The sequence below is a fragment of the Salvelinus fontinalis genome, unplaced genomic scaffold (genome assembly GCF_029448725.1).
Source record: "Salvelinus fontinalis isolate EN_2023a unplaced genomic scaffold, ASM2944872v1 scaffold_1963, whole genome shotgun sequence".
Taxonomy (NCBI): Eukaryota; Metazoa; Chordata; class Actinopteri; order Salmoniformes; family Salmonidae; genus Salvelinus; species Salvelinus fontinalis.
Window position 1 is genome coordinate 1 of NW_026602172.1, and position 13,983 is coordinate 13,983.

General features: G+C 45.2%; 2 protein-coding genes across 3 annotated transcripts; both read right to left on the reverse strand.

The window, feature by feature from the left end:
- Positions 1 to 1,871: 1,871 nt before the first annotated feature.
- On the reverse strand, positions 1,872 to 5,149 carry LOC129850361 (uncharacterized). Its single transcript, XM_055916811.1, has 3 exons — positions 3,023 to 5,149; positions 2,573 to 2,670; positions 1,872 to 2,437 (listed from the first exon to the last, which is right to left on the reverse strand). Exons 1-3 carry the CDS (start codon positions 3,315 to 3,317, stop codon positions 2,066 to 2,068), a joined length of 765 nt encoding a protein of 254 aa, XP_055772786.1. The 5' UTR covers positions 3,318 to 5,149; the 3' UTR covers positions 1,872 to 2,065.
- A 3,849-nt stretch (positions 5,150 to 8,998) lies between these two features.
- Positions 8,999 to 13,169, reverse strand: LOC129850360 (uncharacterized). 2 transcript variants are annotated; one of them, XM_055916809.1, is made up of 2 exons: positions 12,542 to 13,169; positions 8,999 to 9,756 (listed from the first exon to the last, which is right to left on the reverse strand). In XM_055916809.1, the coding sequence occupies exons 1-2, from the start codon at positions 12,894 to 12,896 to the stop codon at positions 9,554 to 9,556; spliced, it is 558 nt and encodes a 185-aa protein (XP_055772784.1). In that variant the 5' UTR covers positions 12,897 to 13,169; the 3' UTR covers positions 8,999 to 9,553. The 2 variants fall into 2 exon arrangements, with proteins under 2 accessions (XP_055772784.1, XP_055772785.1); XM_055916810.1 differs by having other exon boundaries at positions 8,999 to 9,770.
- Positions 13,170 to 13,983: the final 814 nt, after the last annotated feature.

The following is a 13,983-nucleotide window of genomic DNA, read 5'->3' on the forward strand; positions in this document are numbered from 1 at the left end:
CGTGAGGTAAAATCAAATCAAATGTTAGTCACATACACATGTTTAGCAGATGTTATTGCGAGTGTAGCGAAATGCTTGTTTCTCTAGCTCCAACAGTGCAGTAATAACTAACAAGTAATATCCAACAATTTCACAACAATACACACACATCTAAAGTAAAGGAATGGAATTAATATATAAATATTTGGACGAGCAATGTCAGAGCAGCATAGACTAAGATACAATATAATAGAATACAGTATGTACATATGAGATAAGTAATGCAAAATATGTTAACATTATTAAAGTGACTAGTGTTCCATTACTGAAGTGGCCAGTGATTTCAAGTCTATGTATATAGAGCAGCAGCCTCTAATGTGCTAGTGATGGCTATTTAACAGTCTGATGGCCTTGAGATAGAAGCTGTTTTTCAGTCTCTCGGTCCCCGCTTTGATGCACCTGTACTGACCTCGCCTTCTGGATGATAGCGGGGTGAACAGGCAGTGGCTCGGGTGGTTGTTGTCCTTGATGATCTTTATGGCCTTCCTGTGACATCGGGTGCTGTAAGTGTCCTGGAGAGCAGGCATTGTGCCCCTGGTGACGCGTTGGGCAGACCGCACCACCCTCTGGAGAGCTCTGCGGTTGCGGGCGGTGCCGTTGCCGTACCAGGTGGTCACACAGCCCGACAGGATGCTCTCGATGGTGCATCTGGAAAAGGTTTGAGGGTTTAAGGTGCTGTTGTGCCTTCTTCACCACGCTGTCTGTGTGGGTCGACCATTTCAGTTTGTCAGTGATGTGTACGCCGAGGAACTTGAAGCTTTCCACCTTCTCCACTGCGGTCCTGTCGATGTGGGTAGGGGCGTGCTTCCTCTGCTGTTTCCTGAAGTCCCCGATCAGCTCCTTTGTTTTGTTGACGTTGGGTGTGAGGTTATTTTCCTGACACCACAGTCCCAGGGCACTCACCTTCTCCCTGTAGGCTGTCTCGTCATTGTTGGTAATCAGGCCCCACTACTGTTGTGTCGTCTGCAAACTTGATGATGGAGTTGGAAGCGTGTGTGACCACGCAGTCATGGGTGAACAGGGAGTACAGGAGGGGGCTGAGCACGCACCCTTGTGGGGCCCCAGTGATGAGGATCAGCGAAGTGGAGGTGTTGTTTCCTACCTTCACCACTTGGGGGCGGCCCGTCAGGAAGTCCAGGACCCAGTTGCACAGGGCGGGGTTCAGACCCAGGCTTAATGATGAGCTTGAAGGGTACTATGGTGTTGAATGCTGAGCTACAGTCAATGAACAGTATTCTTACATAGGTGTTCCTCTTGTCCAGATGGGATAGGGCAGTGTGCAGTGTGATGGCGATTGCATCGTCTGTGGATCTATTGGGGCGGTAAGCAAATTGAAATGGGTCTATGGTGTCACGGAAGTTAAGGTAGAGGTGATATGATCCTTGACTAGTCTCTCAAAGCTCTTCATGATGACAGAAGTGAGTGTTACAGGACGATAGTTTCCTTTGCTTTCTTGGGTACGGGAACAATGGTGGACATATTGAAGCATGTGGGGACAGCAGACTGGGAGAGATTGAATATGTTGAATATGTTCAGCCAGCTGGTCTGCACATGCTCTGAGGATGCGGATTGGTATGCCGTCTGGGCCGGCAGCTTTGCAAGGGTTAGCACGCTTAAATGTCTTACTCACGTCAGCCACGGAGAAGGAGAGCCCACAGTCCTTGGTAGAAGGTCGCGTCAGTGGCACTGTGTTATCCTCAAAGAGGGTAGCTTGGTAGAAGGCCGCGTCGGTGGCACTGTGTTATCCTCAAAGAGGGTAGCTTGTCCGGAAGCAAGACGTCGGTGTCCGCAACGTGGCTGGTTTTCCCTTTGTAGTCCGTGATTGACTGTAGACCCTGCCACATACGTCTCGTGTCTGAGCCGTTGAATTGCGACTCCACTTTGTCTCTATACTGACGTTTTGCCTGTTTGATTGCCTTACGAAGTGAATAATTACGCTGTTTGTATTCGGCCATATTCCTAGTCACCTTGCCATGGTTAAATGGATGGTCTGTGTTTTCAGTTTAGCGCGAATGCTGCCATCTATCTACACTTGTTGTATTCGGCGCATGTGGCAAATAAAGTTTGGTTTGAAGACGGTTGTAAAAGCATTCCAGGTGAAGCTGGTTGAGAGAATGCCAACAGTGTGCAAAGCTGTATTTGTATTAGTCAGGGACAGCCCTACTGGTAACAGATACCAGTGGGCAGATCTATTGTATTTGTTCAAACTACAGCACTTACTTTGATGTGTCAAATCTAATCCTTTCTTCTCTTCTCCTCCTCTCACAGTTCCACTCAGCACCATTGTTTTCCTGCAGTCCACCAGCAGCACAGACAACCTCTTCATACCCAGCAGTAAGGCGCTACCGGGAGAGGCACGACATGGGGACTCTGGGAGGGTGAAAGGGCTAGCGTTGTCCTGGTAACCATAAAGAGGGGACACAGACACATATCATTATAGATGCTGATGCCACTGTTGTCATAAAGTGCTTTACAGAAACCCAGCCCAGACCCAGATAGAGCAGGCTGTATGCTAGACCAGACCAAGCTGTACCATCTGGTGTTCTGATCTGGAGAGACTCTTCTCTGCCTCGTCAGCATCAGGATGTTGTTGAGGCTCCCCAGAGGATCCATAATAGTCATGTCTCTCTCCTATGTGAACGAGAACATCAAACAGATGGTAAACTTATGATCTTCTATTGCAATCAACGAAATTGGTGCCTTTTGCATCCCTTTGATATTTTAAGTAGAAATTATGCACCAATATTGAATATTAAAAGCCTGTTATATTAGATGAGGTGAACTTTAATGTAGACCACATGGAGAATGCGAATTCAATACATCAAAGTCTCATAAACATATGTACCAATGGCAGATTGCCCCTTCAACAATTCCTACAGTACTGAACAATATATTCAAGTGTAGAACTTCAGTAGAATGCCCCTTTAAAATCACACATTAGTTCAACAACAGTTTGTGCCCCTATTTTTAAGACAGTACTCACTGGTGGTAATCAGAACTTCAGTCTCCTCCTCTTTCACTTCCTCCTCTTTTATTGAGATAGCCTCCTCTTCCTCTTTTACTCCAAAAGGTTCTTCCTCTTCTTTCACTTCATTCTCTTCAGTCAATGTTATGGCATCTTCCTCCTTTTTGATTCTGAAAGCTTCTACCTCCTCTTCCACTTTGACAACCTCTTTCCCATCTTCCTCTTTCACTGTAATATCATCCTCTTCTTCTTTCAATGTGATAGCCTCCCTTTCCTCCCTATTCATGCTGAAAGCTTCTTCCTCTCCTTTCATCAGAGCTTCTTTATCCGTCTAGCTTACATAGCTCATGATCCGCGCGATTAGCCTTGTACATTATCAATTTAACACATTTGCTAATTTAACAAGCAAATTACGTTTTAATGAACTAGTAGAAAGGTAAACAGAATTATATTTAAAACACTAAGAGTAATATACACAAAATTGGTCTAAAGAGCTTCAATGTTTCGGTTTTATGTTCGCTAGCAAATCACCACGGTGGGTGAATCAGAAGCCTTTTGTCGCTGTTGAAGAAGCCTCCAGTTCCGTCCACTAGATTATACGTCACGCAAGCAGCATCACCTGAAAGACTCAAATCGCTATCTGCTGACTGGAGTGGGTAACGCAGACTGGAGAAAAATCGCCGTTACAATGTTCATTCTGGCAAGCAATGTCATAAGAAGTAATGTTACCAGATGTTATGTTTTCTCTTCCTTCTTACAGCCAATACTTTCCTCCAGTGCTGATCTGCCCATTAGGCAGGATTAGGTGACAGATTGACAAGGGCGACATTGACGAGGATGGCATATTCCTAGCTAAATTGACCAAGGCTCATCACTAACAACACATAATAACACCTCACATAATGGTGCCCAAAAACAATGAAAACTTCTCTCATCCAGTGGCATATGGACTATTTAGCTGAGTGTTGGTGTTGCCACATGAAGCAGTACCCACTTTGCAAAAGGCAACATGGACAGATAGGACTCTACCTGTGTAGAGCACATGCCACTTTACCCTTCCAGTCACTAAATTGCCCTTTTGGCTGGTGGTATAATCTGTATTATAATTATAATCTTTATTCATTTTTCTCATAGTTATTCTGAACCCACTGCCTGCAAGTCGTCTAAATTAGCCTCAGTGATTTGTATTTTCCTTCAACTTTCTGAAGAGGAAACAGTCAGGAAATGCCCCTGTCTACTAAGTGCATTTGTCTACCACTATGTGTAGCTGTTAGCGATGATGCTAATGACAACTATCTTCTTGTTGATGGAAAAGTTTTCCCACAAACCTTGTCAATTCAATGTTAACTACAAAGTAGTCTATGCCTACCTGGCAGAATGATATCACGATTATTTGCATCAACCAGTTGTGATTTGTTCAGCAGACTCTGCAATCACATGTGTGCTACAGACACCACTAACCAAGCAAGGCTCTTGCTGGTGCCACTTGAATTAAAGGGTATCTAAACACAAAAATGAAAACATCTTAGATTTTTCTCAGACTTCAAACGTGATCTCCTGATGTGGTTTTGAGAGAAAAACAGAAAAACAGGGACAGAAACCTGGAAAAACTAAACAAAGAAAACAGAATTAGAGAAAAAAACAAAAATGGAATTAGGTAAAGAAATATATATTTAATAGGACTTTACTGATATCCTGAAGTGACCTTTAACCTCCCTGCTCCTCAATACTTCTTCCACTGGATCAAACCTTCAGCCAAGTAGGATATATGATAGTGGCAACACATGGAGTTGGGTTGGATATAGTCATGGTAGGATACATGGAGCTGGGTTGGATATAGTCATGGTAGGATACATGATAGTGGCAACACATGGAGTAGAGTTGGATATAGTCATGGTAGGATACATGATAGTGGCAACACATGGAGTTGGGTTGGATATAGTCATGGTAGGATACATGGAGCTGGGTTGGATATAGTCATGGTAGGATACATGATAGTGGCAACACATGGAGTTGGGTTGGATATAGTCATGGTAGGATACATGGAGTTGGGTTGGAAATAGTCATGGTAGGATACATGATAGTGGCAACACATGGAGTAGGGTTGGATATAGTCATAGTAGGATACATGATCGTGACAACACATGGAGTTGGGTTGGATATAGTCATGGTAGGATACATGATAGTGGCAGCACATGGAGTTGGGTTGGATATAGTCATGGTAGGATACATGATCGTGACAACACATGGAGTTGGGTTGGATATAGTCATGGTAGGATACATGATAGTGGCAACACATGGAGTAGGGTTGGATATAGTCATGGTAGGATACATGATAGTGACAACACATGGAGTTGGGTGGGATATAGTCATGGTAGGATACATGATAGTAGCAGAGAGAACGTAAACAATGTAAACAATTATGCATATGCACACAGAGCCAGAGTAAAAAAAAGAACAATTTAATCACAGAGTGTGTACATTCAAACTGACTCCACATTCAATTCACTTCTTGAGATTTGAAAACAACAACATACAAATGTATTTTTGTTTAGTTTTATCCAATCCGATTTCATATGTAAATAATGACAAACCTCATCTTGTCATTTTCAGCAGAGGTGTCGTGCTGCCAGAGTACGGAGGAGCGGGGCTCCCTCACCTCTTCATACACAGAGCTGGTAAAACTATTTCTGGACAAATTCATTCTGATAAATTCTAAATAAATGATTTTTAAATCACCACTAAAATCCCATGAAAAACGACAGAATGACAAATCAAATAAATATACAGTATATAGCAGCCCAGTTGTAAATGGTGATTTCTTCCCTGTAAATTCTCTGTATAGCAGCCAAGAGATGAATGGTTGTTATGTTTCACTATATTGGTATCACTCCGCGGCGGAGAGATACATCCGAGGTGAGGATTTACAGATTTACTCTCGTGTACACCTGTGTCGCGGCTGGGGTTCGCCCCTATATATAGACCCCCTGGCCGCGACACACGTTCTCTTTCATTTTGTCGGCAGACGTCCGTATGGTTTGAGGTACAAACTTTCTGAATTTCGCTTGGTAAGTCACTGGTAAGCGTAATATCTTACACGGAAGTATATACACTGCTCAAAAAAATAAAGGGAACACTTAAACAACACAATGTAACTCCAAGTCAATCACACTTCTGTGAAATCAAACTGTCCACTTAGGAAGCAACACTGATTGACAATACATTTCACATGCTGTTGTGCAAATGGAATAGACAAAAGGTGGAAATTATAGGCAATTAGCAAGACACCCCCCAAAACAGGAGTGATTCTGCAGGTGGTGACCACAGACCACTTCTCAGTTCCTATGCTTCCTGGCTGATGTTTTGGTCACTTTTGAATGCTGGCGGTGCTCTCACTCTAGTGGTAGCATGAGACGGAGTCTACAACCCACACAAGTGGCTCAGGTAGTGCAGTTCATCCAGGATGGCACATCAATGCGAACTGTGGCAAAAAGGTTTGCTGTGTCTGGCAGCGTAGTGTCCAGAGCATGCAGGCGCTACCAGGAGACAGGCCAGTACATCAGGAGACGTGGAGGAGGCCGTAGGAGGGCAACAACCCAGCAGCAGGACAGGTACCACCGCCTTAGTGCAAGGAGGTGCACTGCCAGAGCCCTGCAAAATGACCTCCAGCAGGCCACAAATGTGCATGTGTCAGCATATGGTCTCACAAGGGGTCTGAGGATCTCATCTCGGTACCTAATGGCAGTCAGGCTACCTCTGGAGAGCACATGGAGGGCTGTGCGGCCCCACAAAGAAATGCCACCCCACACCATGACTGACCCATCGCCAAACCGGTCATGCTGGAGGATGTTGCAGGCAGCAGAACGTTCTCCATGGCGTCTCCAGACTCTGTCACGTCTGTCACATGTGCTCATGTGCTCAGTGTGAACCTGCTTTCATCTGTGAAGAGCACAGGGCGCCAGTGGCGAATTTGCCAATCTTGGTGTTCTCTGGCAAATGCCAAACGCCCTGCACGGTGTTGGGCTGTAAGCACAACCCCCACCTGTGGACGTCGGGCCCTCATACCACCCTCATGGAGTCTGTTTCTGACCGTTTGAGCAGACACATGCACATTTGTGGCCTGCTGGAGGTCATTTTGCAGGGCTCTGGCAGTGCACCTCCTTGCACTAAGGCGGTGGTACCGGTCCTGCTGCTGGGTTGTTGCCCTCCTACGGCCTCCTCCACGTCTCCTGATGTACTGGCCTGTCTCCTGGTAGCGCCTGCATGCTCTGGACACTACGCTGCCAGACACAGCAAACCTTTTTGCCACAGTTCGCATTGATGTGCCATCCTGGATGAACTGCACTACCTGAGCCACTTGTGTGGGTTGTAGACTTCGTCTCATGCTACCACTAGAGTGAGAGCACCGCCAGCATTCAAAAGTGACCAAAACATCAGCCAGGAAGCATAGGAACTGAGAAGTGGTCTGTGGTCACCACCTGCAGAATCACTCCTGTTTTGGGGGGTGTCTTGCTAATTGCCTATAATTTCCACCTTTTGTCTATTCCATTTGCACAACAGCATGTGAAATGTATTGTCAATCAGTGTTGCTTCCTAAGTGGACAGTTTGATTTCACAGAAGTGTGATTGACTTGGAGTTACATTGTGTTGTTTAAGTGTTCCCTTTATTTTTTTGAGCAGTGTATATATATACTCACTGGCTGTTTGCAGCCTGGAGCAGTTGGCCACAACATGGCCAGCCCCTCTTGAGTGCTCCATCTGCTGCGCGCGGTTGATCTGTATCTTCCGACCCCTGGTTTGTCATAATTGTGTTTCATTAGTGTTACACTACGATTCCGTGTGTATCCATTAGTATGATGGCTCTTGCTGCCACAAACTGTAATGGACCGTTTACACAACTTGACGACTGGCTTGTTCTATGTGTGTGCTGTGAATTTCTTTAACACGCTGCTCTGGGTTCTCTGCTAATTATCTTGCAGGTTTTGTTTCTTGTTCTTTCCCCTGCAGAGTGTAAGAGTATGGTGGTGGAGCTTCCACTACCTGGAGACATCAACTTTGGAGTTCCTTAACGTAATTACTTCATCATATTGTGCTGTTTTTTTTACTGCTTGGACATTAAAGGTAATATTTTGCAGTACAACAACATATAAATCAAATCCATTACCCAGTTACTGTTTTGTCTGCCTGTTTTTCCCCACACAGGGTCTTCCCTGTTTTTTTTTTGCAGAGTTACAGGGTAAATTATCCCTCAGCGGGTTCCTCTTCCTCCAAGCGGGTCGTCGGGACTCCTGCTCCGTGGCCTTGTTGGCTTGGCTGAGCTTATGGCTTCCCTTTGTGACAGATGTGATGGTGGCATCCCCCCCCGGGGATCTGCATACCTTGTGTATGTACTGCCTGGGTTTGAGCCATGCGGCTAGGGCGGTGGAGCGCCCTACTGGATGCCTGTTTTGTGTGTTGTTCTCAGAATGTCTGCGCCTATGGCGCGACTGGAGGCCATGCGCAAGTGGGTCGGCAAGGCTCAGGCTAAGGATGAGCTCCCTGCCTCAGGAGTGGTGCGCAGCGAACTGTTAGTCCCTCTACTGGGCCCAGTATCCCTCCCAGGAAATGTGGCCGAACCCACCGCAGGCCTCTCTACTGGGCCCTTGTGCTGCCAGTCCTGGACGGGGGCATGAGTCGGACCACTGGGACCACCTTGAACGGAGGGTGCATGCCTTGCGTCAGGAGGTTGATAGCTTCGATGGCGAAGACAGCTGTTCCTTGTTGGCCAGTGATAGGCTGTTCACCGTGAGCAGGGCTACCAGGCTGACAGGCCATCAGAAGCTGGCAGTGGGGCTTCATCGTCCCCAGCAGCTCGAGAGGCTATGAGGAGCCTACTCACTCGGGTAGTGTTATATAATTTAGTAATTAATGTTCATAAATTGCAATGATCTTTTTTGGTCTGAACCACAGAGGTTGTAAAGTTCTGGTTTAAATTAAACAGACAGAATTCCTATCTCACAATTAGTCAGATACAATTTTATTGGTGACAGCTCTGACGTGCAAAAACGTTCCTTTTATACTTTCTCTTAACCTACACAACCTAACACATACATACACACTATATTTGGATTATCCCCTGAAGTCTCACCACAGTTTATTACCACTCAGCTGACAGTTCCAGTCTCCCCCAGATACGGAAAACCTGGAGGGGCTCTCCCTGTCAAATCAAATCAACTGTATTTATATAGCACCTTCGTACATCAGCTAATGCTACAAGGTGCTGTATAGAAACCCAGCCTAAAACCCTAAACAGCAAGCAATGCAGGTGTAGAAGCACGGTGGCTAGGAAAAACTCCCTAGAAAGGCCAAACCTAGGAAGAAACCTAGTGAGGAACCAGGCTATGAGGGGTGGCCAGTCCTCTTCTGGCTGTGCCGGGTGGAGATTATAACAGAACATGGCCAAGATGTTCAAATGTTCATAAATGACCAGCATGGTCAAATAATAATAATCACAGTAGTTATCGAGGGTGTAGCAAGTCAGCACCTCAGGAGTAAATGTCAGTTAGCTTTTCATAGCCGATCATTAAGAGTATCTCTACCGCTCCTGCAGTCTCTAGAGTTGAAAACAGCAGGCCTGGGACAGGTAGCACGTTGGGTGAACAGGTCAGGGTTCCATAGCCGCAGGCAGAACAGTTGAAACTGGAACAGCAGCAAGGCCAGGTGGACTGGGGACAGCAAGGAGTCATCATGCCCGGTAGTCCTGACGCATGGTCCTAGGGTTCAGGTCCTCCGAGAGAGAGAAGGAGAGAATTAGAGAGAGCATACTTAAATTCACACAGGACACCTGTCCTATCTTATCTCCACAGAGTTATAGCTGGGTCGGTTCAAACATAGGTTAACGAGTCTCTTTGCTTTTCTTTCGGCACACACATACATTCCTTTCTTCCCCAATGGTTATCATTTTTAATTACCCCTTGTCCATGCTACATAACCTCTAATCCTAATGGTTAAGTTTTTGGGTAGAATTATTTAATCATTTATCTTAAACCTTGATAAAATATTTTAACAGGGAGTACCAAGATGGAGGCACGGTGGCGTCAACACAATGGTGGGGGAGAGCCAAGATGGAGGCACGGTGGCATCAACACTATGGTGGGGGAGCCAAGATGGAGGCACGGTGGCGTCAACACAATGGTGGGGGAGAGCCAAGATGGAGGCACGGTGGCGTCAACACAGTACCAAGATGGAGGCACGGTGGCTTCAATACGGTGGTGGGGGAGAGCCAAGATGGAGGCACGGTGGCTTCAACACAGTGGTGGGGGAGAGCCAAGATGGAGGCACGGTGGCGTCAACACAATGGTGGGGGAGAGCCAAGATGGAGGCACGGTGGCGTCAACACAGTGGTGGGGGAGTACCAAGATGGAGGCACGGTGGCGTCAACACAATGGTGGGGGAGAGCCAAGATGGAGGCACGGTGGCGTCAACACAGCGCCTCCTATCAGTCATCTAGTGTATATATAAATCATTGGGTATGACAAGCTCATTGGGCATTTATAAAGTTAGGCTATATTCACCAAGATTTAATGGCTATGCCTCTATATCACACATTTAAAAGTAAAACAAATGCATGGACCCGAGTGGCACAGCATCTCAGTGCTAGAGGCGTCACTACAGACCCTGGTTCGATTCCAGGCTGTATCACAACCGGCCGTGATTGGGAGTCCCATAGGGTGGCGCACAATTGGCCCAGCGTCTTCCGGGTTAGGGTTTGGCCGGGGTAGGCCGTCATTGTAAATAAGTATTTTTTATTTTATTTAACTAGGCAAGTCAGTTAAGAACAAATTCGTATTTACAATGATGGCCTATCAAAAGGTAAAAGACCTCCTGAGAGGACAGCAGGACAGCTGGGATTAAAAATAAAAATGTAATAACATATAAATATAGGATAAAACCCACATCACGACAAGAGAGACAATACTACATAAAGAGAGACCTAAAGACAACAACATAGCAAGGCAGCGACACATGACAACACAGCATGGTAGCAACACAACATGACACCAACATGGTTACAAAACAACATGGCAGCAGTACAAAACATTGTACAAACATTATTGGCCACAGACAACAGAACAAAGGGCAAGAAGGTAGAGAAAACAATACATCACGCGAAGCAGCCACAACTATCAGTAAGAGTGTCCATGATTGAGTCCTTGAATGAAGAGATGGAGATAAAACTGTCCCGTTTGAATAAAAAGCTGCTCTACGCCACATCCTCAAATGGCACCGTTTTGTTCCTCTCTGTCGCTCTTTCAATTGTTACATAATGAAATAGATTATTATAAACGATAGAGCGTTGGTTGATTTACCAGCTAAGCATTTATTTTTGCAAGATAATAGACGAGAAGAGTATAGTCCAACCCATCGGGTATCTCACTGCACCTTCATTTGACATGTATTGAAAGATGCCGACAGATGGATTAAAAAACACATTTACATTGTAATACTTCTGACAGCCAACTTTCTAACTCCGCCCATAACTTTTGGACTTCATATCATTCCCAGAAGGCACAGATTATTAAATCATTAGTTCGTTTTACACATAAGACAAGCATCGTCGGTGTGACTATATATGGAAAAATAAATGTTAAATAATTTTGACCAATCGATTTGTCAAAATAAATATTTTTTTTTTGTCGGGGACAGCCCTAGTAGAAATGCAGGAAATTAACTTTAGGTGCCCTAAAACAATTCTGAGGGAGGACCCCCAGACTCTTTGACCAGGTTATGACCCCCCCCCCACCCCTTCCAAAACCAAAGTTCCACCCGTTTGGCACATCTCCGGATCCTGTTACATTCTGATAGGTAACCATACCTGCATCATACCTGCATACCTGTAACCATACCTGCATCATACCTGCATACCTGTAACCATACCTGCATCATACCTGCATACCTGTAACCATACCTGCATCATACCTGTAACCATACCTGCATCATACCTGCATACCTGTAACCATACCTGCATCATACCTGTAACCATACCTGCATCATACCTGCATACCTGTAACCATACCTGCATCATACCTGCATACCTGTAACCATACCTGCATCATACCTGTAACCATACCTGCATACCTGTAACCATACCTGCATCATACCTGCATACCTGTAACCATACCTGCATCATACCTGTAACCATACCTGCATACCTGTAACCATACCTGCATCATACCTGTAACCATACCTGCATCATACCTGCATACCTGTAACCATACCTGCATCATACCTGTAACCATACCTGCATCATACCTGCATACCTGTAACCATACCTGCATCATACCTGCATACCTGTAACCATACCTGCATCATACCTGTAACCATACCTGCATACCTGTAACCATACCTGCATCATGGTGCAGAAATAAAGGGCCAATAAAAAATCCCTTCCGTACATAACAACATAAACAAGTATAGAACTTCAGTAGAATTCCCCTTCTAAACCACACATTGGTTCAACAACGGCATAGTTTGTGCCCGTTTTTAAATAATACTCACCGGTGTTAATCAGATCTTCAGTCTCCTCCTCCTCTCCTTCGTCCTCCTCTTTCACTCCCAAAACGTCTTCCTCCACCTTTATTGAGATCGCCTCCTCCTCCCTTTTCATTCTGAAAGCTTTTACCTTCTCTTCCACTACAGAAGGTTCTTTCTCTTCTTTCACAGTAACACCCTCCTCCTCTTCTTTCAGTATGATATCCTCCTCTTCCTCCTTTTTCATTCTGAAAGGTTCTTCTTCTTCTTTCACTGTAATATCCTCTTCTTTTTTCACGACAATGTTCAGCCCCAGAGCTTCTTTCTCCATACAGCAGACCCCCTCTTCCTTAGCAGGGGAAAAGTTGCTTAGTGAGCTCATGGTTGGGGACGTTAGCTAGTTAGCAGGTAGCATTAGCGACTAGCCAAGTGCTAGGTTCAGTATCAATCTTAACAAGTTTGCAAATTTAACAAGCTAATTTGGTTAAAGTTTACAGTATATATACGTAAACAGAATTGTGTTTGAAACACTGCGATTCGCGAATGTAAATAAAACATGGTGTAAAGCGCGTCAAATGCTTCGGTTTTAAGTTAGCTAGAAAGCTAAAAAAAACCTGGCTGAAAGAGTAGCCGTGTTGTTGCTGAAGAAACGTCCCGTCCGGTTCACTAGATTATACGTCATGCGAGAAGGGTCACCTGAAAAACCCACATTCGCCAACCCACAGTCGCCATCTGCTGACTGGAGTGGGTAACGCAGTTTATAAAAATATTAACAACATTGTTTACATTAGCAAAAAAGATATATAATTTTTTAAACACAATATATGTTTTCTCTTACGTCTTGCGTCTGTGTATACCTTCATATACGTTATTTTTTTTCGATATAGGCCGATCTACTTTCCATCTACGGACTGAGATAATTTCCTGCAATCCGCGTCACCCAATGTGGTACGGATCTGCTATTTTTATACTTTAGAACAGGAACCCCCATAAGAAGCTAGCCAGCTAACTAGCTGCTAGTCAGTTAGCCACTCTGTCCCGAAGCAAGCACCAGTTAGCCTTGAGCTAGGCCCATCTCCCGGCTAGCCGAAGAGGTCTACCAGCTAATTCTTGGGCTACAATACCTCTTTTGCCAATTGGCCTGCCAATTGCCGACATGGAGCCCCGCTAATCCATCACGACTGGTCTGCCGACGTCATCGCCCGAGGTGATTTCAACATGTTTTTCCTTTGCGATGTCGCCGAAGACCCATCCCGCTAGCTTTCTGAATTGCAGTGTCTCCAGCTCGCCTAGCGTAGTAGCGACTACCGAACAGCTCCCTGACTCACCTATTGCTGCTCATTGGACCCTATGATCACTCGGCTACACATGCCTCTCCCTAATGTCAATATGCCTTGTCTATTGCTGTTTAGGTTAGTTATTATTGTTTTATTTCACTGTAGAGCCCCTAGCCCCGCCCAACATGCCTT

Coding starts and splice junctions, on each gene's coding strand:
- LOC129850361 (XM_055916811.1), bottom strand. CDS start 3,317: ATGAAAGGAGAGGAAGAAGCTTTCAGCATGAATAGGGAGGAAAGGGAG. Junction 2,671..3,022: donor TGAAGTTCTGATTACCACCA/GTGAGTACTGTC, acceptor TCGTTCACATAG/GAGAGAGACATGACTATTAT. Junction 2,438..2,572: donor CCAGATCAGAACACCAGATG/GTACAGCTTGGT, acceptor TATGGTTACCAG/GACAACGCTAGCCCTTTCAC.
- LOC129850360 (XM_055916809.1), bottom strand. CDS start 12,896: ATGAGCTCACTAAGCAACTTTTCCCCTGCTAAGGAAGAGGGGGTCTGC. Junction 9,757..12,541: donor TGAAGATCTGATTAACACCG/GTGAGTATTATT, acceptor CCTGAACCCTAG/GACCATGCGTCAGGACTACC.